Consider the following 25,690-nt stretch of genomic DNA (forward strand, 5'->3'; position numbering starts at 1 on the left):
CAGTCTAAGGATGGATAATGGGCATTGAATTGAATCCTCGTTTAACAGATGAGTCTACTGAGGCATAGAGAAGTTCAGTGACTTGCCCAAGGTCACACACCAGATAGGTGGTGGAGGGGAATTCAATAAGTGCTACCACTACCGCTCATACTATTACTGCTATTAATAGTAATAATAATAATGATGCCATTTGTTAAGCGCTTACTATGTGCAAAGCACTGTTCTAAGCACTGGAAAGGATACAAGGTGATCAGGTTGTCCCACATGGGGCTCTCGGATTTAATCCCCATTTTAAAGTTAACTAACTGAGGCACAGAGAAGTTAAGCGACTTACCCAAAGTCACACAGCTGACGAGTGGTGGAGCCGGGATTTGAACGCATGATCTCTGACTCCTAAGCCCGGGCTCTTTCCATTGAGCCACATTGCTTTACTCTTCTACCTCAGAAACCAAATGTATTAAATTTTAAATCATGGACATTCAATCAATCAGTTGTATTTATTGTAGCATTTGTTAAGCACTAATTATGTACCAGGCACTCTACTAAGCAGGGAGGTAAATGCAAACTAATCAGATTGGACACAGTCCCTTTCCCACATAGGGCTCACAGTCTTAATCCCTATTTTACAGATGAGGAAACTGAGACACAGAGAAGTGAAATAAATTGCCCAAGGTCACACAACAGACAAGTGGCTTAGCCAGGATTAGAACCCAGGTCTTTCTGATTCCCAGGCCCGTGTGCTATCCATTAGGCCACGCTGCTTCTCTTTATTGAATGCTTAACATATGCAGAGAACTATACTGTGTGCTTGGGAGAGTACGACATGCTCCCTGCCCACAAGGAGCTTACAGTCTAGAAGAATTTACAGTCGTATAATCACATTGATGATGAGATCTATTCTTTCCAGATACGTGACTGGGAAGGCATGTTCGTGGACGCTTGTTGCCTCTGCTATTTAACCCAACGGCTGAAGCCGCTGAAAAGGAGAGTTATCTAAACCAACGGCCGAATCCCCTGATAATGAGGGTTGTCTAAAGCAACAGCCGAAGCCCCCGATAATGAGGAACAATCAGGATTCTTAAAGGTCTCCTCAAGGCCCATTCAGTCCAGATCTAGCAGCACAGCAAAATGGCATAGCACAAGTAACCTGTGCCATTTCTTGAAAGGCACTTTAGTCATCCCATGCTTGGATCAGTCAGTCAGTCAATCGTATTTACTGAGTGCTGACTGTGTGCAGAACACTCTACTAAGCGCTTGGGAGAGTACAATAAGAAGCAGACACATTCCCTGCCCACAACGAGCTCACCAACTAGAGAGATCGTGGATGGAGGGCAACTCTAAGTCATTACTTAGACTGTGAACCACATGTGAATTGTCCTTTCCAAGCGCTTAGTACAGTGCCCTGCACACAGTAAGCGCCAATAAATACCATTGAATGAATGAATGAATGAATGAATGAGAACACTGTATGTCCAACCAGAAAACTTGTATCTACTCTGGTGCTTAGTACCGGGCTTGGCACAAAGTAAGTGCTCAACAAGGGCCACCAAAACAAAATCATTCCATCCCCACGTCTTTTTTTTTTTCCCCACATCCCCATCAGGTGGGAGAATTGAGTTCACAAAAGGGTTAAATTCAATTCAATCAGATTTATTGAGCACTTAGTGTGCGCAAAGCACTGTATCGAGCGCTTGGCAGCGGTTCCATTTTGGAAACTATTTGACTGGTTCAAAGTACTCATTCAAGAATGTACCCATTACTCTTTCAAAATGTCTAAATAGAATACATGTGTTTGTAGATCTCTGAAGGGTTGGCTTCACTCTATTGAGATGAAATAGTGTACATTTGAAAAATATCACTAACACGTGTTGCTGTGAGGAAGTCCCGATTTCTCTTTACCCTAAGAAGGTAAAAAGAAAACTAAGGGACTACACAAGACTATAAGCCCGTAGTGGGCAGGGATCGTCTCTCTTTATTGCTGTATTTTACTTTCCAAGCGCTGAGTACAGTGCTCTGCACACAGTAAGCGCCCAATAAATACGATTGAATGAATGAATGAATAATGGCCTTACCCTGGAGAGTCCTGTTAAATGTGAATAGGGGGAGAGTCTCAACCAAATAACCAATTCTAACTTTGCAATGGACTGGAAGTCTATTTATTTAAATACATAAAGAGAATGCAATTTCAGGCTGTCATCCTATCTTTAAATCAAAATCTATGGACTTCATTTTCAGACTCAATACAAATGTTGCTCACACTGTTGTGACAAGGAAAGAAGTATCATTTGCTTCAATAAAGTAGAGGCTTAAATAAAATTCAAATGGAAGGATTATTGGGGGGTTTTTAAAATCATCTTGAAAATCAGAAATGTCAGGACTATTTCTGATTTTTCATTCATCTGCTTTCAGTAAACTAAACTATGATTTCCAGGAAATCATGGAAATTGAAAAAAAAAAGATGAAATGCTGTCGTTATCATCCAATATGATTTTGTGCCCAATATGTATCTCAATGTGCCCTCCCCACCCAAACTACTCACTATTCAAGCTCGAATTCACAAGCATATCAATCAGTGGTATTTATTGAGTGCTTACTATGCACAGAGCACTGTCCTAAGCACTTGGGAGAGTACAATGCAAGAGAAATTAGCAAACATGTTACCAGTCCATTAGGCTTACAGTCCAGGCATTCTGCCTTTTTCTTCTTTAGCCTATCTGTAAATTATTTTAGTGTCAGTCTCCTTAGCTAGATTGCAAACCCCTTAAGGACAGGGATCCTATCTACTAATTCTACTGTACTCTCACAAGAGCTTAATATAGTGTTGGATAAAAACTATTAGGAGAAGCAGTGTGGCTTTGTGGCAAGAGCGTGGGTTTGGGGGTCAGAGGTCGTGGGTTCTAATCCCGCCTCCGCCACTTGTCAGGTGGGTGATTTGGGGCAAGTCACTTCACTTCTCTGGGCCTCAGTTACCTCATCTGTAAAATGGGGATTAACTGTGAGCCCCACAGGGGACCACCTGATTATTCTGCATCTACCCCAGCACTTAGAGCAGTGCTTGGCACATAGTAAGCGCTTAACAAATACCACCATTATTATTATTATTATTGATTGTTGGATTGATTGTGATTTGTATAGCTAATGTAGCCCTGTTGTGTGCTAATGGAAGCTCAAGGAACGTTTCTAATGAGCTCGCAAGGTTCTCACTCATATACCACAAAGGTTTGCATATTAAAGCCATTCAGAGTGTTATCAATTCTAAGAGGTTAAAAGTGTATGTCATACACAAATAAGAATTACTTAGAACAAATGGTATTTATTGAGCGTATTCTAAATGCAATGCTCCGTAGTCATACGATTGTAAAAGGCAGTGTAAAATGTGGCAGTATTTTGAAATGTACAGATGAAAGTGTGAATCAAAATCTAAAGATGTCTTAAGTCAGAAGGAAACAGATTACTGAAGTCACTTTCTGGTTGAATCTAAATTGAAAAGAATGCCCCACTGTTTTATTTAATGATTTGTAAACTCACTTCTTTGAAAAAATGTAGTATATAGTTCATCAGTGTGCAGCTAAATGAATTGTTTTAGTCAGAATGATTATTACAATATCTGATCAGTGAGAGACTGCATCTGTCCTCTCTTGATAATACCATTATCAGTTAATCAATCAATGGTATTTATTGAGTACTTATATGCAGAGTGCTATATTAAGCACTTGGAAGAATATAATTCAATGGAGTTGGTAGACATGATTCTTGCCCTCAAGGAACTTACAAAAACTGTAATGGGAGTTTCTCAGCTAAAGTGAAAATATATGAACATAATGAAATTAACTTAACTTGATATTTGGCCTGATACATAACAAAGTCTATTTAGCATTGTACTGAATGTTAATTCATAGTTTACAAAATAAACCTACAAGGGCAGGAAAAGATTTACAAATTCTGTTGAAGAGCTGGGTGCTTCAAATGATAAAAATTGTTAATTTTTTTTTAACTCCTCAGAGGATTGTACTCTCCTCTCAATGTGCACAGACAATTCTTAGTAACAATAATGCCGTGTACATAGGCCAATCTCAGAGCCACATTAGCTCAGTTATTATAATTTAGTTTTCATTGGGTAGGTATGGATTTACGTTCTATCCTTGAGTTGTTATTTTGGCACGTAAAGCCGCTGGAAGAAGAAGCATTCTATTCTTCCTGTGATTGGCATACAGGGTGCGATTCGGCAATAAAATCATGCCAGATCGGGCCTTTAATTTGGCTCTATCAATCTTCATTGGAAAGGAATACAATATGATGAAGCCTGCTGAGATGGAGACCAGCCAATTCAAATAACTGCCCCGTTTCCAGTTTACCTCTGGAAAAATGCCAGAGCTCTTATTTCTGTCTGATGTGATCTGGTCTTCCTGCTGCTGAAAGAAAAAGAAAAAAAAAAGTGCAGCTTTCCATTAATAACCATAAATTGGTTTTGGAAGATTTGCTGTCTCATCTGTTATCTGGAATATTGTCTGTGGGTGCATCTTCCTCTAGTAAAACAAGCTTCCCATATTTGTGGCTACAGAATGACTGGGATGTATTCTAATCTTAATTCTAATCTTAAATGACAAAGTTTCTGATTTCCCCTCCCATCTTCAGAATCTTTGGTGCAGTGATGAGCTTCAAATGATAATTAGAGGAGAAAGGAGAGATCTCTAAAAGTATTTTATATTGGTAGAATTTACATAAGGTAGACACCAGAAAGAGAAGAAGAAAACCTGATTCTATCTGTTCAGATTGTAAATTACTTGAGGAGAGGGATCGTATTTATTCATTCTCTTTTCCTCTCCCAAATGCTTCATAGCACACTGCTCCGAATGATGGGGTTATGCTTCTTAGGAAGCACAACCATGAGCTTAGCTGTTTTTACATTCATCTTGAAAGTATATTCCTCTTTGCGTCATCCATTTGAACATGAATTCAGAATGAACTAACTGACGCCGGAAGAGTGGCTTAAGGAGATGTGATATGATTCAGAAGTGTATTGATTGGATATGACACAAATCTCAAAATCATCCTTCTGCTATATCCTCTGTACATCTGATTCTTGTTACCCTGAATTCTACAGTTTGGGCTCCAGCATTTCTGAAAGTAGTACACTCCGCCTCTCTGCCGCTAACCTTCTCATCGTCCCTCGTTCACACCTGTCCCGCTGTCGACCCCTGGCCCAAGTCCTACCGCTGTCCTGGAACGCCCTCCCTCCTCACATCTGCAAAACTAACACTCTTCCCCTCTTCAAAGCCCTACTGAGAGCTCACCTCCTCCAGGAGGCCTTCCCAGACTGAACCCTCCCCTTCCCTCTGCTCTTCCTCCCCTCCCCATTCCTCTTTCTCCCGCACTCTGCTCTTCTCCCTTCCCCTCCTCCGCAGCACTGTGCATATTTGTATATATTATTTATCACTCTATTTTTTAATGATGTGTATATATCTGTGATTCTATTTATCTTGATCCTATTTATGCCAGAGTACTTGTTTTGTTTTGTTCTGTTTTGTTTTGTTGTCTGTCTCCCCCGGTTAGACTGTGAGCTCTAAACTGTGAGGTTTAGACTGTGAGGGATTGTATTCATTCTCTTTTCCTCTCCCAACTGCTTCATAGCACACTGCTCCGAATGATGGGATAAGGTCTTAGGAAGCACAACCGTGAGCTTAGCTGTTTTTACATTCATTTTTAGGCTGTGAGCTCATTGTTGGGCAGGGATTGTCTCTCCCTATTGCCGAATTGTACATTCCAAGTACTTAGTACAATGCTGTGCACATAGTAAGTGCTCAATAAATACGATTGAATGAATAAATAAATGAATGAATGAAAGGATATAGAGGAATTGAAAAGAGAGCAAGAAAAGTGAGGCAAATATTTTTGAAGAGAAGGGGGATCCCATGAGGAAAGATTAAGGAATTTAGGTAGTTGAACCTAGATAATCATTTTTCTTTCTTTGATATTACCAGTCTTCCACTGAAATAAAACAGAGCATAGTAAGGGCTCTGCCCACAGTAGGCAGTCAGTAAGCTCTCTTCCTCCTGTCTGTCTTCTTGTTTTCTCACTACAACCCAGCCCACACACTTCACTCCTCTTCTGCCAACCTGCTTACTGTGCTACGATCTCATCTCTTGCCACCAATCCCTTCCTCACTGTCCAACCTCCTGCGTGGCTTTCCGTGCCCCTTCACGTGCCACAGACCACCACTTCCTCCATCTTCAAAAAGTCCTACTATTATCAGATCTCACCCAGGAATCCTTCCCTAAATGACCTCTCATTTCCCCACCCTATTCATCCTACTCTCCCTGCTTATAAATCCTTATTGAAGGCATGTTCATTCAATAGTATTTCTTGAGTGCTTACTATGTGCAGAGCACTGTACTAAGCGCTTGGAATGTACAAGTCGGCAACCGATAGAGACAGTCCCTGCCCTTTGATGGGCTTACAGTCTAATTGGGGGAGACAGGCAGACAAGAGCAATGGCAATAAATAGAGTCAAGGAGAAGAACATCTCATAAAAACAATGGCAATTAAATAGAATCAGGGTGATGTACATCTCATTAAACAAAATAAACAAAATAAATAGGGTGATAAAGATATATACAGTTGAACAGACGAGTAGAGTGTTGAGGGGGTGGGACAGGAGAGGGAAAGGGGAAAGGCATGTCTCCTCCAAGAGGTCTTTCCTGATTAAGCCCTCCTTTCTTCTGTTATTTTGAACTCTCCCAAGTGCTTAATATGGTGCTGTTCACACAGTACTCTCTCAAATATGATTGATTGATTGATTCATTCATTCAAGGAAAATCACATTAAAAAAACAGTCAGAGAGCTGATTGCATGCAAAGCACTGTACTAAGCACTTGGGAGAGTACAGTATGTATCAAACACATTCCCTGCCCATAACAAGTTCACAGTGTAGAGGGGGAGACAGACATTAAAATAAATAAATGAATAAATAAATTACAGAGATATACACATACATACATATGTGTCATGGGGAAGTGTTCCCTTTCTTTTCCATTTCTCTCTCTTCATGACTTCCTACCCACTTTCAGTCTTTCTCTAAACACATCTTCATTCCTACTCTTCCTTAAATGTTGATCCCTCTAGATCCTACTTCTCATTCTAAAAACATTTTTATTTTATTTTTCCTTATATGTTAGAACCCCCAATTTTCACTCCCTGAGCCTCTTGGCCCAAGACTTCTGCCATTCCATTTTCACAGCCCTGCCTCATCACAGTTGCTCCTTGGACATAACTTGCCTATGCTTTCTGGAACTTCATATTAACTCAGTCCACTGTACATCGCCAGTCATATTGCATCTGTCTTCTTCCAGGCAAATACCCATTGACCTAGCGGGGCTGCTTACTACAATTTCTCTTTATAGCCATTTCTTTTCTTTCTGCTCCAAGTTGGCCTTTTCAAGTCTCCATTTCCTGTTCCTTAGGGAATCTTCTCAGTTACTGCCATCAACAAAAGGTTTCCTCCCATCCCACTTTGCCCTTTCAATACTAATAATAATAATAATAATAATTATGGTATTTGTTAAGCACTGACTATATCCCAAACACAGTTCTAAGCATCGGGGTAGACACGAGATAATCAGGTCATCCCATGTGGGGCTCCCAGTCTTAATCCCCATTTTACAGATGGAGTAACTGAGGCCCAGAGATTTTAAGTGACTTGCCCAAGGTCACACAGCAGACAAGTGGCGCAGCAGGATTAGAACCCACATCCGCTGACTCCCAAGCCCGTGTTTTTGCCACTAGGTCATGCTGCTTCTCTTTTGGCAGAATAGAATCTTCCATCTCTGATCCAGCTGCAGTATGTGACCTTTAAAACCTCATTCCCCTCCCCCTACTTTTCTCACTGCCATTATAATCATAAAAATCCATCTACAAATAACATCCAGACTGATCATGCTCAACTTCCATCCTTCATGCCTCAAAATAGCCTAATGGAAAGAGCACAGGCGTGGGAGTCAGAGCACCTGGGTTCTAATCCCAGCTCCATTACTCATATGCTGTGTGACCTAGGGCAAGTTACTTAATGTCTCTGTCTCAGCTACCTCATCTGTAAAATGGTGATTAAGACTGTGACCCCCACATGGGACAAGGACTGTATCCAACCTGATTATTCTCTCTCTACCCAGTGCTTAATCCAATGCCTGGCACATGTTAAGTGATTAAATACCGGTTAAAAAAAACCCAAAACAAGCAAAAAATAAAACTTCTTTGTGCCTCAATGTCCTGATCTGTAAAATGAGGATTAAATACTTGTTCTCTCTCCTACTTAGCCTGTGAACCCAATATGGGAAAAGGAGAGTCAATATGTTGTACTTACACTAGTGCAGTGCTAGGCACATTGTAAGTACTTAACAAAAAGCACTATGACTATAAGTTCTCATTTTTGCTATCCAGCCAGTGTCCCCATGAAGCAGGAATGGAAACAGGAAGCAGTGTGGCCTACTGGATAGAGCATGGACCTGGGAGTCAGAAAGACCTGAGTTCTAATTTAGGCTCTACCGCTTGACTGCTCTCAAGCAAGTCACTTAACTTCACTGTGTCTAATTACCTCCTCTGTGAAATGAGGATTAAGACAGTGAGTACCATGTGGGACAGGGACAGTGTTCAAGCTGATTAGCTTGTACCTACCCCAGCGCGTAGACCAGTGCTTGACACATAGTAAGGACTTAATAAATGCCATCATTATTATTATTATTATTATTAAGCCTTATAAAGGGGTACTAAAAGTCATGGGCACCAACCCTATGTAACTGATGTATAAAGACACAGGGAATTAAAACGTTTTCTCAGTCTCACTCTGTTATTTCCAGAGCTCCATAGCTATAATTTCTGTAGCTCCTTGGGCCTCAGCTCTCTTTTAAGCCTTTTCCAATTTTCTCTCCCAATTACAGCAGCACCAGAGATCTCCCAGAAATGGCTCCCTCCAGTTACTGCCCCATCTCCCTCCTCCCGTTCCTTTCCAAACTCTTTGAGCGAGTTATCTATACCTGCTGTCTCAAGTTCCTCTCCTCCAATTCTCTCTTTGACGCCCCCATCCAGTCTGGCTTCCGTCGCCTTCACTCCACAGAAACTGCCTTTTCAAAAGTCATCACTGAGCTCCTTGCCAAATCCAATGGGTTCTACCCCATCCTAATCCGCCTCTACCTCTCAGTTGCCTTCGACAATTTGAGCACCCCCTTTTCCTGTAGTCATTACCCAACTTTACTGACACTGTAGTCTTCTGGTTCTCTTCGTATCTCTCTAGTGGCTCGTTCTCAGTCTCTTTTGTGAGCTCCTTTTCTTACTCCCACCCCCTAACTGTGAGTATCCTTCAAGGTTCAGTTCTGCGTCCCCTTCTATTCTCCATCTACACCCACTCCCTTATATTCATTAATTCAATCATATCGAGCTCTTACAATGTGCAGGGCATTGTGCTAAGAACTTGAGAGAGTACAATGTAACAACAAATAGACACATTGCCTGCCCGCATGGCTCAATGGAAAGAGCCTGGGCTTCGGAGTCAGAGGTGATGGGTTCGACTCCCGGCTCTGCCACTTGTCAGCTGTGTGACTGTGGGCAAGTCACTTCACTTCTCTGTGCCTCAGTCACCTCATCTGTAACATGGGGATTAACTGTGAGCCTCACGTGGGACAACCTGATTACCTGTATCTCCCCCAGCGCTTAGAACAGTGCTCGACACATAGTAAGCGCTTAACAAATACCAACATTATTATTATTATTATTATTAGAGGGGAAGACAGACAGTAATATAAATAAGAAATTACAGGTAGGTGCATAAGAGCTGTGAGGCTGGTAGCAGGGATGAATAAAGGGACCGAGTCAGGGTGACACAGAAGGGAGTGGGAGAAGAGGAAAAGAGGGCCTAGAGGGGGAAGGCCTCTTGGAGGAGAAGTGTCTTCATTAAGGCTTTGAGGTTGGGGGAGAGTAATTGTCAGATATGAGAAGGAAGGGCGTTTCAGGTCAGAGCCAGGGCGTGGGCGAGAGGTCAGCATAAAGTCAGACAAGGTGGAGGTATATTGAGAAAGTTAGCATAGGAGGAGCGAAGTGTGTAGGCTGGGTTATAGTAGGTGAGCAGCAAGGCGAGGTAGGAGGGGCAAAGTGACTAAGGGCTTTAAAACCAATGGTGAGGAGTTGTTGTTTTATGTGGAAGTGGATGGGCAACCTCTGGAGTTCATTCGCTCTCATGAACTGAAGGTAAATGAGGCCCAGAGAAGTGATGTGCCTTGCCCAAGGTCACAGAGCAGACATGTGGCAGAGCCAGGATTAGAATCCAGGTCCTTCTGACTCCCAGGCCCGTGCTCTCTCTACTAAGCCAGGCTGCGGAGGGAACCGGAGTACAGAAACGTTTAAATGGCTCACCTGGCCCAAGGTCACCCATAAGTAAATGGTGGATCAGGCCTTAGAACCCGGGTCCCCTGACTGCTGATACCGTGTTCTTTCCGCTAGACCTTGTTGCTAGTCAGGAAGATGTGGAGCTGAGTGTTCGAATGATATTGAAAATATTCAGCTTGTGCCTGCTTCACAGTCAACAGGCAGAGGCCTTTTGCAGACACAGACCTCATTAAAGGGGACAAGTCCCTTTCCTCTGTATTTGGAGAAGCCCGAGGGAGACTAGAGACCAGTCAATCAGGGCATTTTTGGTTTTTCACGGACCAAAAGCCTCTTAGAAAATAGTACAGCAGAAGTTTTTGGAGTTGAAATCCACCTCTGTAAATTGTGAATTATGAGACACCCTCTGACTTACCTTTAAAATTTGAAATGATAGATCTGAAGATTGATTTGCTGACTAAGCTCCTAAAAGGAATGACTCCCCGAGAGATGCGGATGCCTCAGTAATACCTTTTCAAATTCCTATCTTTTAGAAGGGGAATCAGAAAAGTGTCACGGATTAGGAAACCTACACTTGACTGTTTAATCACCGAGGTGTAGCTGACAGACAGCTAAGCTGATTTAAAGTCAAACTCATGAGGGGGAAAAAATGTCATCTGGGACGAATTGTAAAATGCCGCTTAGAATTTCTCAAAAGCAAAGCTTTTAGAGGGGATTGTGAAAGCCCCTTAACTTCTTCAAAACAATACTGTAAGCTAAACCTTGATCTTACTAAAAGCTCAAGATGCTCTGGAAGTTTCTGTTCAAAAAGTATCATTCCATACTCTCTTGCAGTTCTTAGATGCAATAGCACATTGTCTAACGTGTTCTTTACGGAGGTTGAAAATGTTTTCTCCATTTCCCTTGGTTTCAGTTTCCTCTTTTCATCTCACCACAGAACTGCAAAAGCTACACCATTGACTCCACACGCCCAAACTGTTATATGTTTACAGTGGGATGCTTCCTCAACTTGTAATCTATTTAATTTCTTATCTCCCCTAGATTGTAAACTCCTCGAAGGTAGGGATTGTTTATACTTACTCCGTTGCATTATACTCCCCAAAGCACATAATACAGTGAAGCAGCATGGCGGAGTGGATAGAGCACAGGCCTGGGAGTCAGTAGGTCATGGGTTCCAATCCCATGTCGGCCACTTGTCTGCTGTGCGACCTTGGGCAAGTCACTTCACTTCTCTGGACCTCAGTTCCCTCATCTGGAAAATAAGGATTGAGACTGTGAGCCCCACGTGGAACAGGGACTGTGTCCAACTCGACATGCTCCTATCCACCCCAGTGCTTTGTACAGTGTCTGACACATTCATTCATTCATTCATTAGTATTTATTGAGCGCTTACTATGTGCAGAGCTCTGTACTAAATGCTTGGATTGTAAAAATTGGTAACAGATAGAGACAGTCCCTGCCCTTTGACGGGTTTACAGTCTAATCGCGGGAGACGGACAGACAAGAACAATAACAATAAATAGAATCAAGGGGATGAACATCTCATTAAAACAATAGCAAATAAATAGAATCAAGGTGATGTATATCTCATTAACAAAATAATAGAATCAAGGTGATGTACATCTCATTAACAAATTAAATAGGGTAATGAAAATATATACAGTTGAGGGGACGAGTACAGTGCTGAGGGGAGCGGAAGGGAGGGGGGAGGAGCAGAGGGAAAGGAGGAGAAGAGGGTTTAGCTGTGGAGAGGTGAAGGCAGGGTAGAGGGAGCAGAGGGAAAAGGGGAGCTCAGTCTGGGAAGGCCTCTTGGAGGAGGTGAGCTTTAAGTAGGGTTTTGAAAAGGGGAAGAGAATTAGTTTGGCAGAGGTGAGGAGGAAGGGCGTTCCAGGACCGCGGGAGGACGTGGCTCAGGGGTCGACGGCGGGATAGGTGAGAACGGGGGACGGTGAGGAGGTGGGCGGCAGAGGAGCGGAGCGTGCGGGGTGGGCGGTAGAAAGAGAGAAGGGAGGAGAGGTAGGAGGGGGCGAGGTGATGGACAGCCTTGAAGCCTAGAGTGAGACACATAGTAAGTGCTTAACTAAATACCATCATTACTAGTAAGTGCTCACTGAATACCACTGATAGATTGAATGCTTGATTGAATGCTTGGAGATTATACTATCCCACCTAATGAAATCGAGTTAAAGTGAGCACAGCATCAGTCCTAGGAGACTGACATTTGTTTGTGATCTTGTCTTCTTCCCACACAATCGATCAATCGATTGAATCTTTTGAGCGCTTATTGTGTGCACAGTGCTGTACTAAGCGCTTGGGCGAGTACCAGACAATATTGTTGGTATACACAATCCCTGCAGTCAAGAAGCTTGCAGTTTAATTGGGGAGACAGACAATGAAATAATTTGCAGATATTGGAAGAGGTAGGTTATAGGCCTGAGCTGGAGGGTGGAGTGAGTATCAAAAAGCTTAAGAGATAGTGGATAGAGCACGGGCCTGGGAGTCAGAAGGACCTGGGTTCTAATCCTGGTCCACCACTTCTCTCCCTGTGTGACCTTGAGCAAGTCATCTCACTTCTCTGGTTCTCAGTTACCTCATCTGTAAAAAGGGGATTGAGACTGTGGCCCTTCAAGGGTCAGGGACTGTGTCCAATCCGATTTGCTTGTATCCACCCCAGTGCTTAGTACAGGACCCGGTACATAGTAAGTGCTTAAGTAATAACATACGTATTATTATTATTATACAGAGCCAAGTGCAAAGACGATGCAGAATGGAAGGCAAATTTTTAGGTTAGTCTATAAGTGACACTGTTGACACTACCCAAGGAGTTGGATTTGGCATTTGTGGGAGGAACAGTCAGTCAATCATATTTATTGAGCACTTACTATGTGCAGAGCACTGTTCTAGGCTTTGGAAAGTACAATTGAGCAACAAATAGAGGCAATCCCTTCCCAACAATGGGCTCACAGTCTAGAAGGGGGGAGACAGACAACAAAACAAAACAAGTAAACAGGCATCAGTAGCATCAATATAAATAAATAGAATTATATATATATATATATACATCATTAATTAAATAGAATAATAAATATGTACGTATATACACAAATACTGTGAGGGGGATAGAGTAAAGGCAGGGAGTCGGGGTGATGGGAAGGGGAGTAGAAGAAGAGGAAAAGGGGGACTTTTGATTTGCTTTGGCTGGTTGACGAGTTTTCTGGTTCAGGCTGCTATTTTTCTTCTGAGTTATCAGTCCATCTTTCCCAGATGAATCTGAAAAGTGGGTCCTAATTGCCTGCCTATCTCTTTGGGGCAGTGCCTCTGGGGTCCTGTCTTCCACTCAGAACATCGGTGGAAGAATTGTCTCTTGGACTTAGTATGACATCTGCAGCCTGGAGTGTGAAAAAAAGAGATACCAGAGGATTGGAAGTGTGTTCTTTCTCCGGCTTCTAAGTACCTTCTAAGTAAAAAGCAGTGTGGCTCAGTGGAAAGAGCCCGGGCTTGGGAGTCAGAGGTCATGGGTTCTAATCCCAGCTCCACCGCTATTCAGCTGTGTCACTGTGGGCAAGTCACTTAACTTCTCTGTGACTCAGTTACCTCATCTGTAAAATGGGGATTAAGACTGTGAGCCTCATGTGGGACAACCTGATTAGCCTGTATATACCCCAGCGCTTAGAAGAGTGCTCTGCACATAGTAAGCACTTAACAAATACCAACATTATTATTATTACCTTGCCACGCGGTTCAACGTGGCTGGTTAGGATAAATTGAACAGACCCTAATATGCATCCCTGCTTATTAGGAATGGAAAAGGGAGGGTACATCCCTGCCCTGACCCAACCAGGCTACCATCTTGGAGCAAGTTGAGGACTCTGATGTCATTCTCGGGACAGCCAAATTTACTAAGCAATTACCAGATCCTAGCCTGGTCTCCCATGCTCTTGTAAAGTCTTTGAATACTACGTGAGATCTTTGTTTTCTCCCTGCTATTCCTTGGTCTGGCAAACTGGTTATATCATGTCCACCGTGCTCTACCTAGATGGACAGAATTAACGGTGTCAAGATATAGGGAAGCATAGTCTCAAACAGTGCAATACGGCAGAAGACCTGGGGGATACCGCATCATCAGAGAGATAACAATAATAATAATTGTGGTATATGTTAAGCACTTACTATGTGCCAGGCACTGTACTGTACTATACTGTACAGTGACAAGCAGTGTGGCTTAGTGGAAAGAGTACAGGCTTGGGAGTCAGAGGATATGGGCTCTAATCCCAGCTCCACCGCTTGTCTGCTGTGTGACCTTGGGCAACCCACGTAACTTCTCTGTGCTTCAGTTATCTCATCTGTAAAATGGGGATTAAGGCCGTGAGCCCCATGTGGGACAATCTGATTTCCTTGTATCTACCCCAGGGCTTACAACAGTGCTTGGAACATAGTAAGCACTTAACAAATACCATCATTTTCACTATTATTATTACTAAGCACTGGAGTGGACACCAGCAGGTCAGGTTGGACACAGTCCCGGTTCCACGTGGGGCTGACAGTCTCAATCCCCCTTTTACAGATGAGGTAACTGAGCCCCAGAGAAGTAACTTGCCCACTGTCACACAGCAGGCAGCCTGGCATGCAGCAATCAAGAGAGAAGTCACTTCCTTTAAGTAAAGGTGTCAGGAATTTTGGTGATACTAAGAGACAAGTTCAGATATAGACAGATTCCCTTGTCTTTGCGTTGACACGATGTAGCAGGGGGGACGGTTTGGTTGATCTTCTAGTCAGAAGCATCATCAATTTGGAAAATGAAGGCCAGCTATGTCTATGTGTTACTATGTACAGATATGCTGATAATATAATATTAATGACCATCATATAGACGACCACTAATTAAAACTCTGTCCTTGCTCACTCTTCGTCATCCAGAAACAGGTCTCCCTCTCCCCTCCTCCACCCCAATTCCAAGCACTACATTTTTGTCTACCATGGATTATTTCTCGAAAGTCTCTCCTGCCTAATTTCGGTGCTGTTTTGTTTGCCGTCTCCCAGATGAGAGAGAATGAAGACGGTACTTTCTGTATGGAGAGTAAACCTTTATATCTGCTTGTCCTCAGGGTCTGGGTAGGTTCACAACCTCTGGGGAATCCACACAGCTGTTTGAAGAGAGAAAGAGCGGAGGTTTTGGCTTTCGTCCCCATATAGATTTGACTGTGTAGGTGGCAGTCGGCCGACACCCATATAGGGAGTTAGTAACTTGTTAGTTTATCGTTATAACTTTGCTATATTGGGTTTTACATATTTAGACGTAACAAACCACGATATCTAAATTCCATAAATTATCATTTTTAATGTGCCTATTTGTCTAAGATAGAGTAATATATTGGCTAAATCACAGCTCTCCCCATCGTCTGAAAAATCTGTCTTTTTCAGGGGCTTTTCACGATTAAGTTTTTGAGATTCTCCCAGATCGTATCCTCCCAGATGCCACTTCAGCATGTTTGTACCAACATGGGACTTATTCTCTTGAAACCACCCACGGCACTTCTGGACGTATTGACGTGCATAGGCTATCAAATAAGTAGATTTCCACCTGTTAATCTTTCCAGACTCTTCTTCCTACTATTTGCAAATAAATTTGTTACTGTCTCCCTCGTTCCCTTGTAGACCACCCAAACTGAAAACATTGGCTTAACGAATTTGCATTTTCCTGAATTCTACGTTTGTTTAATCAGGATCTAAAGATTCTGGAGTTGAGAAGAATGAACTGAGTGTTCAGTGAATGACTGTTGACCCTTTAATAATAATGATAGTGATAATAATCACTTTTATCATGTGCTTACTATGTGCTAAGCACTGGGACAGATTCAGAGTTATGAAATCAGTCCTATGCTCTTTCCACTACATGACTAAAGGCCTTTTAGCCACAAAACCTTGAAATATCTCTGTTTGAGTCTAAGATACCAATATTGCCTTCCAATATCATTTTGTTTTTGCATAATCTAAACGTCATTGAAGATCGCATATGAATAAAGACCTTTGACTGTAAAATTACATCTTTTTAGTGATTTTTTATGAAAAGATTTACTTAGCAACTGGGTTTCTGACATGTGAGCACAAAGGTGTTTCTTTAAAATCTTTCTGAGCTGATTTAACTGACATCTGAGAAATGAGACAGTAAATCATCTTTTAGAGGATGAGGCTCCTGATGGAAAAATAAATATCACTATCATAGTTGCAAATTTTCCTAACACTTAGGTTAAACATCATGATCACAAGTCCCTTTGGTACAAATCTGATACTAGAAAATGTTGGTAACAAAAAGTGCTGATGTGGCCTAAATGCTGAAACTTCACTAGTCTTAGTTTGCTAGTCTAAGGGTTTTACAGTTTCTAAAATAAAAAAAAAAACACCATGAAAAATAAACAGTTTTACAACATTTGGAAGGTGAGAACAAAGGACTTTCCAGAAATGGGGAAATATTACACTACTGACCAATTTTATTCTTTGTAACTATGCTAAGTTATAGAAGCAGCATGGCTTAATGGAAAGAGCGCGGGCTTGGGAGTCAGAGGTCATGGGTTCTAATCCCAGCTACACCACTTGTCAGCTGTGTAACTTTGGGCAAGTCACTTGACTGCTCTGTGCCTCAGTTCCCTCATCCGTTAAATGGGGATTAAGACTGTGAGCCCCTTGTGGGATAAGCTGATTACCTTGTATCACCACCCCCCCACGCTTAGAACAGTGCTTGGAACATTATAGGTGCTTAACAAATACCATTATCATCATCATTATTATTATTATAGTTCTATATGGAAGCAGCATGTACTAGTGGAAAGAGCACGGGCCTGAAAGTCACAGGACCTGGGTTACGATCCTGGCTTCCCCACTCGACTGCTATTTGACCTTGGGCAAGTCACTTAACTTCTCCGTGCCTCAGTTTCCTCATCTGTAAAATGGGGATTTAATACCTATTCTCCTTCCTTCTTAGATTGTGAGCTCCACATGGGACAGGAACTGTGTCTGACTTGGTTAACTTGTGTCTACCCCAGTGCTTAGAACAATGCTTGACTCATAAAAAGAGCTTAACGAATACTGTAATAGTCTTGATAAAGATAGAAAATTTGGAGAGGAAAAAAATCCACATTTATAAAGGCCATTTAAAGGAAATGTTCTCATTTTCCCTCAATACCTCAAAGTATATTTCCTATTTGCTTCCACATTTTGGAATGGTTCATTTTCACAGATGGTTTCATAGAGAGACCTAATTGTCCCTGGGAAATGAGGCTGAAGTGCTCAAATCTGCTTATTTGTAAGTCTGCACATGTCCAAAAACTTAGGGAGAGTTTTCAACAGTGTCACTGAGCCTTTGATCCTCTCCGATCTCTTATCTCGATCGATCAATCAACAAAATTTATTAAGCACCTACTCTCTGTGGAACGCTGTACTAAGCATGGGAGAGACTACAGTAGAATTAATAGATGTGATTTCTGCCTTAAACGAGCTTATAGACCCTAAAGTGTATTACCGATAGAAGAAAGAAGGAAGGGGAGATGATCATTATTAAGTGCGGCCGAGTCTTTTCCCATCCATAGCGACTCCATCGATATACTTTCTCCAGAACATCTGTCCTCTGCCATAATCCGCAACCTTTCTAACGGTTCTCCCGTTACCGGTGTTATGGTCTCCATCCATCTGGCTGCCGGTCTGCCTTTTCCACGTTTTCCCTGGACTTTTCCTAGCATTAGTGTCTTCTCTAGAGAATCAGTCCTGATGGTGTGTCCAAACTATGGTAATCTAAGTCGAGTCATTTGGCCTTCCAAAGACCACTTTGGTTTAATTTGCTCCAAAATCATGTTGCAAAATCATGGATCGTGTAAAATAGAAAATGTGGATGGAGATTAAAGGGGAGACTGGTACTTAAGAAGTAATGCGTGGAAGATTTATGGGAGACTGTGAGTCTTAAATGAAAGATGCTGTGGGACTGGCAGTTGGTGGAATAGATGGAGGGGAGATGAGAAGTTGATAGGTGAAGGCCCCCTGGAAGAAATAATGGTTTCATGTTCCATACTGATGGCCTTTGAGGCAGTATTCCTGTCGAGCAATTCTGACTCAACTGAAACGATTCTGCCACAGGCAAAATTAAGGTTGACTTTTGTGGATCATTCAAGAGGGTCCTAGAGAGCAGAAGGACCTACTCTACACTAAATTTGAGCATCACATTGTTAGCAGCGTCTGCCGACAAGAGCGATTCGCTGTTCTCAAGATGTCATTTTGCAACTCCAGTTTATACGGCTTATTTTTCTCTTCCTTTTTCTCCTAGCCAAAGCTACCTACAAGCTGCAAGTGACATGCCTGGTGGTCACGGACTGGAAACCTCAGCAAACTACAACTCCCCTAAATTCCGATCAAGAAATCAGAGCTATATGAGGGCAGTGAGTATGCTCAGTCAGGCCAGCTGTGTCAGTCAGGTTTGAATTCTCTTTTTTCTTCTTTTTTTGCTTGAACTCTTTTTTTTTCCTTGACCTCTCCTCATCCAGGTTCCGAATTTCCGATCATCTTTGTTCTATTTAAAGCCGATGTTCTAAATCTTCTATCGATTGAAATGAAGGTTAAATCGCTCAGAATACATTTAAAAGAATGTTGATGTATGATTCATTCATTCAATCATAATTATCGAGTGCTTACTGTGCGCAGAGCACTGTACTAAGAGCTCGGGAAGTACAAATCAGCAACAGATAGAGACAATCCCTGCCCACACTGGGCTCACAGTCTAGAATGGAGGAGACAGACATCAAAACAAATAAACAGGCATCATTAGCATCATTATAAATAAATAGAATTATAGATTTATACACATCATTAATAAAAATAAATAGAATTCTAATTATAAATATGTGTGTGTATACACAAGTGCTGTGGGGCGGCACGGGGTAGAGCCAAGGGACCGGATCAGGGCAGTGGGGAGGGGAGGGGGAGCAGAGGAAAAGGGGAGTTTAGTCTGGGAAGGCCTCCTGGAGGAAGTGAGCTTTCATTAAGCAACGCTATAAAGTTGCCTTAGACTGTCATCTCTGGTTAGTAGAGAGGTTACCAATAAAAAAAGTAAAGATCATATCCCAAATTTGGCAAATATGAATGGAAGGAGAATTATTATTGGGCCCCTAAAAGCAGAATTCTCTCATCTGTTCCAATCACGTTCTGTGTGCTTTGGCCATAGAGAATTTATTCATGAAAATGTAGTGGAACACACTACTGAATGCCTTGTTGATATTCTTAGACACTGAGTACCACAAATTGCTGGCCCTGTTTCTGTTTAAGAGCAGCATGGCATAGTGGATAGAGCACGAGCTTGGGAGTCAGAAGGATCTGGGATCTAATCCTGTCTCTGCTATTTGTCTGCTGTATGACCTGGAGCAAATTTAGTGCCGTGCAGAAGGAGTGGCAGTAAAATATTCTACAAATTTTCATTTTAAAATATCATAATCTAACTCCAAAACAGCCTTTTAAATGGAACATCTCTCATCTCTCTTTTGCGGGAGGCCACATCTTCTCCCATTATGACCTGCGGTGATATTTATTAAAGCTGAAATGTGCTATTAGTTAAAAAATGACTCACAGAAACCCTGCTGACCACCCCCTCACTGGCCAACCATATAGTGACTGGTTCTAGAGAAGAAAAGCAACCGAGGATGCTCTCAATTTTTAATAGGAAAGATGCGAAATGGGCTCTCCCAAGCATTTAGTACAGTGTTCTGCACATAGTAAGTGCTCAGTAAATTTGATTGGTTGACTAAGTATGAGAACTCAGATTGTGCAGGAAGTTGAGTTGGTGAACAGTGTTTTATTTTCAGATCCAGATTCCTATTCAGGGATTGGGCTGGGTCCGTTTAGGTAGAAATAGGTGAGATAAAACAATTTCATAATCTGAAGATATTAGTTGGGTGAAACCGGTGTTTTGATAATATTGTGGTTCTATATCATCTTCCTCACTGACTCTGCCTTTTTCATGTTTTTCTCACTTCCAGGTTGAAGTGGGTGTGTGGATGAGGGCATGTTTATTTGTTTCTTTTGTTTTATGGTGTTTGTTAAATGCTTCCTAGGTGTCAAACACTGTTCTGAGCACTGGGGTAGATGCAAGTCACTTAGGTTGGACACAGTCCCTGTCCCATGTGGAGTTCACAGTCTAAGTAGGAGAGTGAACGGGAGAACTGAGGTACAGAAAAGTTAAGTGACTTTTCCAAAGTCATTCAGCAAGCATTTGGCAGAGCCAGGATTATTATTATATAATAATAGATTATTTATCATATTATAATATATTACACAGTGTAGCATATAATGTATTGAATATGATAAATAATGTATTTTAGAATAATAACAATAATAATGGTACTTGTTAAGTACTTATTCTGTGCCAAGCACTATTCTAAGTGCTGGGGTAGATACAAGTTAATCAGGTTGGACACAGTCCCTGTCGTACATGGGGCTCACACTCTTATCCCCGTTTTACAGATGAGGTAACTGAGGCACAGAGAAGCTACGTGACTTACCCAGGTTTACACAGCAGACATGCAGCAGAGCTAGGATTAGAACCCAGGTCCTTCTGACTTCCAGACCTGCGCTTTTTCCACTAAGCCACACTGCTTCTTATTAGAACCCAGATCCTATGATATGCTTACTTGTGCTTCATGCAGGCCCTGAGGCTTCCTCAAAGGCAGGAATGTATTTCTTTGCTTTTCCACAGCTTTAGATAGAGGAGTGGTCATCTGGAAGCCATTAAGTCAGCCTGGAGCTGTACGGCCTTTTCAACATTTTTGCCATTTTTTCTTCCTGTGTCAGATCTTTTCTCACCGACTGGATCCTCCTCTAAAGGCCTCTAGGCAGTAGGCTGACACAGTGCTAATTTTATAAATGCCCCAAATGACCACTTGCACCTTTCTTTCCTCCTATATCTGGCCCTTCCCTGCCATAGGCTTTCAGAGCCCTCTTGGGAATGGGTCTAAAATTAGAGTTACGATAGGAAGCAACCTGGTCCTTCAAATCTGGAACTTCTATTCCCAATATAAAAACTCCATTTCCATACCTCAGTCCTGGGCTGATTGGAAAATCCCGCCTTCAAGACCTGGTTAGTTTCCTTCTGAAGTATCTTCGAAATGGCTTCATTTTCTACTTTACTGTCTTCATAATAATAATACTAATTGTGGTATTCATTAAGCACTTACTCTGTGCCAGACACTGCACTAAGTGCTGGTGGGGAGACTAGCAAATCGGGTTGGACACAGCCACTGTCCTATGTACCATTCACAGTCTCAATCCCCATTTTCCAGAGGGGGTAACTGAGGTCCAGAGAAGTGAAGTGACTTGCCCAAGGTCACACAGCAGACAAGTGGAGGAGTCGGGATTAGAACCCATGACCTCCTGGCTCCCAGGCCCATGCTCTAGTCACTACATCTTTTTTTCCCTACCTGACTTTATGATACTACATCCACCAAGTCGAAGTCCTTCCTGACAAGGGCCAATTTTGGAAGACCCAGTAAATCATGAAAAATCAAAGAGACATATAGCAGAGACATAAAAAGTATATTGGTACAACATATTTTGTTATTAGGGAAATTAGCATGTTAGTATGTATGCAACCGAAACCCTTGATTTTAATAATAATAATTAGTATTATTATGTTATTTGTTAAGCACTCACTATGTGCCAGGCACTGTACTAAGCACCGGGGTTGGTAGAAGCAAATTGGATTGGACACTGTCCCTCTCTCATGTGGGGGTCACAGCCTCGATTCCCATTTTATAGATGAAGTGGCTGAGGCACAGAAAAGTTAAGTGATTTGCCCAAGGTCACACAGCAGACAAGTGGCAGAGCTGAGATTAGAATCCATGTCCTTCTGACTCCCAGGCCCACCCTCTATCCACTACAGAATAGGCACCTTTGAAGTTCTATTTTGATGAAGGACCTGAAGACCGAAACAAAAGTTTTCCAATTATTCTATAAACTACCCTTCCTATTACAGACAGTAATGAAACCTTAACTTTCCTGAAAATGGAGGTAAATAAGTTTAGTACAAGCCCCCAAAAACTTTACCTATGTCTGTTCATGTGTCTCCCTAAGGGCATTTGGTTGATTTTCTCTTTAGTTGGTCTGTGATAATTAGGGTCCCAAACACATATTTGCTAACATTAATTTTCAGCCTCTGTTTTACTTGTATCTCTTCCTGTTATGTCTGCTCGATCTGATAATATCTGTGGAAATGTTCTTATTCACCGAATGATTTTGAGTTCATTCATTCATTCATTCAATAGTATTTATTGAGCGCTTACTATGTGCCGAGCACTGTACTAAGCACTTGGAATGTACAAATCGGTAACAGATAGAGACAATCCCTTCCCTTTGACGGGCTTACAGTCTAATCGAGAGTTCTAATGGTTTACAAGAGGGGTTCTCTTCCTAAGAGACCATCTTTCACTATGAGGGCACGTATTCATTTCTCACTTTAACCAAATTCAAATATTGGTTAAATTTCTACTGCTGAGCAAAACTCACAGGACTTTCCTGTGACCCTGACATTTTTGAAAAGGTGACTGTGTGTTCTTGAATGTGTGTGAATGTGAAAATGGATTTGTGGGTTGACTTTATGAGTTCATTTTGGCCATACTTCTAAATATGTCATTTCGATCTTTCTGGCCAATGTGCAGGCATTAGAAAAACAGTCATGTTGCCTTAGAGACCCATAATTCTTCCTAATGGATTAGGCAACTATAGGCTTTTTCTTCCTTGCTTGTGGAAAGATGAAAATCAAGCCCCCCTAATTACTAATTTCCTCATTTGTCAGTTCTGAATGAATGAAGTTATATTGAACAAGTTTCTCCACTGTTTTGGGTCTTTCTGGTAAGCAGGATTTCAGAACAAAGACAAACAAAGATAATCACAATATAATTCTCTACTAGAGTAAGGTAAAAGAGTACTCAAGGATTTACCACTTGAACTACAAAGGAACTTTTATTCATAGACCTTTGCCGTTAGGCATAAAATAAAGTACCAAGCAAGCACATATCCTCATGGAGAATCTGGCCATTTTTCTAAAAATGCACTTGGAAGCAAACTGATGGATTGCCTCTTCTTTTAATACTGGAAATGAGAGAAATTTCTCTGATCACATTTCACATTTAAAGGACAGTTTTTTCCAGGGCTCGGAATAAGACATTTGATTGTCCGATTAATCATTTCTTTGAAAATGTTCTTAAATCTTTTTCATGAAGATTATAATTCTTAGTTTTGACTAGGAAGGTCTGTGAAGTAATGTCACCTTTTCAAACTCGGGATGTGGTAGCAGATATATTTTTCTCACTGGGTATCATGAAGATGTTTCATTGGAGTATTGTGATTATGTGCTTTCCCTAAGACTTAATATAAAACTGTTCACTTCTGCAGTGGACAGAAATTATCGATGCCACAGAAATACTTCTTTTGTTCCAAAAACTGTAACATCTCTAATTTCACTGAGTGCCATGTGAAAGTTTAGCCCTTTGAGACCGAAGGTCTTCATAAAAATATCTTATTTGTATGATGCTGTTGTACTTTATGGAAATCCCAAAGTAACCCTTTCCCAACTGCAGTGATCACTCAGTGTCAATTTCTATTAATCCTTCTGGAGACGTAAGGCCACGAGATGACAAGATTTGCTCCAGTGGTTGAACTCCAGTTTAAATGTTTCAGAGTTGAATGGAGTACAAAATCAAAAGAAGTGATACCTCAATTGCTTTGTGTCGTTTATCCCAGATGAGTGAAGCAGAGATAAATGGGCAGTTCGAATCAGTGTGTGAATCCGTCTTTAGTGAAGTTGAATCTCAGGCAATGGATGCCCTTGACCTCCCAGGATGCTTCCGGACAAGAAGTCACAGTTACCTGCGAGCCATTCAAGCTGGTTATTCCCAAGATGATGAATGTATCCCTGCAATGACATCTTCCAATATCACCTCTACTATCAGGTCAACCACGGGTGAGAAAGAGTTTCTGCTCTATCAGTGATGACCTTTCATTCATCCTCCATTTCTCTGGAGGCTCATCGAGGGCGGGAACCCTACCTTTTATTCCTAGAGTACGTTCTCAAGCTTCTAGTACAATGTTCTGCACAGAGCAGATGATCAATAAATGGTCTTGGTGATGATGATGATAATGACCATTTTCTATGTGTTAGAAGGAAGAAAATGCATCCTAAAACAGTTACTTTTCCTTGCCAATTCTTATGAAGGCTACCTATCTATCAATCAGTCAGTCAATTATATTTATATACTGTTTGCACTGTACTAAATGCTTGGGAGCATCCAATAGAGGAAGCTTAACCCTTTCTTGAAATTGCCCATCCTAAAAAGCTACATTGTTCTCAGGTTCACCCACAAGATACTGAATCAGTTTGGATGATGATGATGGTGGTATTTGTTAAGCTCTTACTATGTGCCAAGCACTGTTCTAAGTGCTGGGGTAGATACAAGGTTATCAGGTTGTCCCATGTGGGACTCACAGTCTTAATCCCCATTTTACAGATGAGGTAACTGAGGCAAAGAGAAGCGAAGCGACTTGCCCAAAGTCACACAGCAGACGAGTGGCGGAGCTGGGATTAGAACTCATGACCTCTGACTCCCAAACCCATGCTCTTGCCACTAAGCCATGCTGCTTCTCAGCCATGCTGGATGGATTTTAAGAATACCCACTGATGAGTTTGAAAAACTACTTTGAGGGATCCCTTCCTTAAAGAAGGATTTATAAAGAGCCTGCATCATGTGGAGTGTCATTCTTTGATGAAACATTTTCCAATACATTTTCCTAATGGACTACCTAGAAGAATGAAGAAGCTTGTCGATCTCTAGCCCTTTCACAGATAATCATCAGGAATGTCCTTACTGCGGGGATCACATCTATAAATATAATATGAATGAGGCTTTAAAACTTAGATTTATGGCTCTTATTCTGGTGGTTCTATTGTCTATGAATATGCAGGAGAGTGAAAAAGCCATAGAATATTCAGAGAAGTCAGTTTTTACCCAGAAGAGTTTTGAGAAAAAGGAACATTAAACCTAGGCATCAACTCTTCATTTTAAGTACGAGAGAGAACTTGGGCCCTAAACTCAGCTAGTGTTATTCACTGAACAGAAACCCCTGCCCTGGATGCTTATGAAGACTCAGAAAGGTCCTGGACTGACCTCAGAATCTGTCAGGAAAGCGAAAACCCCTCTTCTGGCTCACAGTCAGACGAGAGAAAATTTCAGAGCTTAGGACTCTATTGATGAAAGAAAAAAAAAAGCTATATCCTGCCCCCAAGCATGGCACATAA

The 25,690-nt window shown here is 41.7% G+C and overlaps 1 protein-coding gene across 1 annotated transcript in view; it reads left to right on the forward strand.

The window, feature by feature from the left end:
- DLGAP2 (DLG associated protein 2) overlaps positions 1–25,690 on the forward strand; it is a 756,498-nt gene that overhangs the window by 661,770 nt on the left and 69,038 nt on the right. The window contains exons 8-9 of the mRNA XM_029051803.1: positions 18,680–18,827; positions 24,139–24,358. Coding sequence (XP_028907636.1) covers positions 18,680–18,827; positions 24,139–24,358 — 368 coding nt within the window. The remainder of the gene's footprint in view (positions 1–18,679; positions 18,828–24,138; positions 24,359–25,690) is intronic.

Source organism: Ornithorhynchus anatinus, chromosome X1 (assembly GCF_004115215.2).
Source record: "Ornithorhynchus anatinus isolate Pmale09 chromosome X1, mOrnAna1.pri.v4, whole genome shotgun sequence".
Taxonomy (NCBI): domain Eukaryota; kingdom Metazoa; phylum Chordata; class Mammalia; order Monotremata; family Ornithorhynchidae; genus Ornithorhynchus; species Ornithorhynchus anatinus.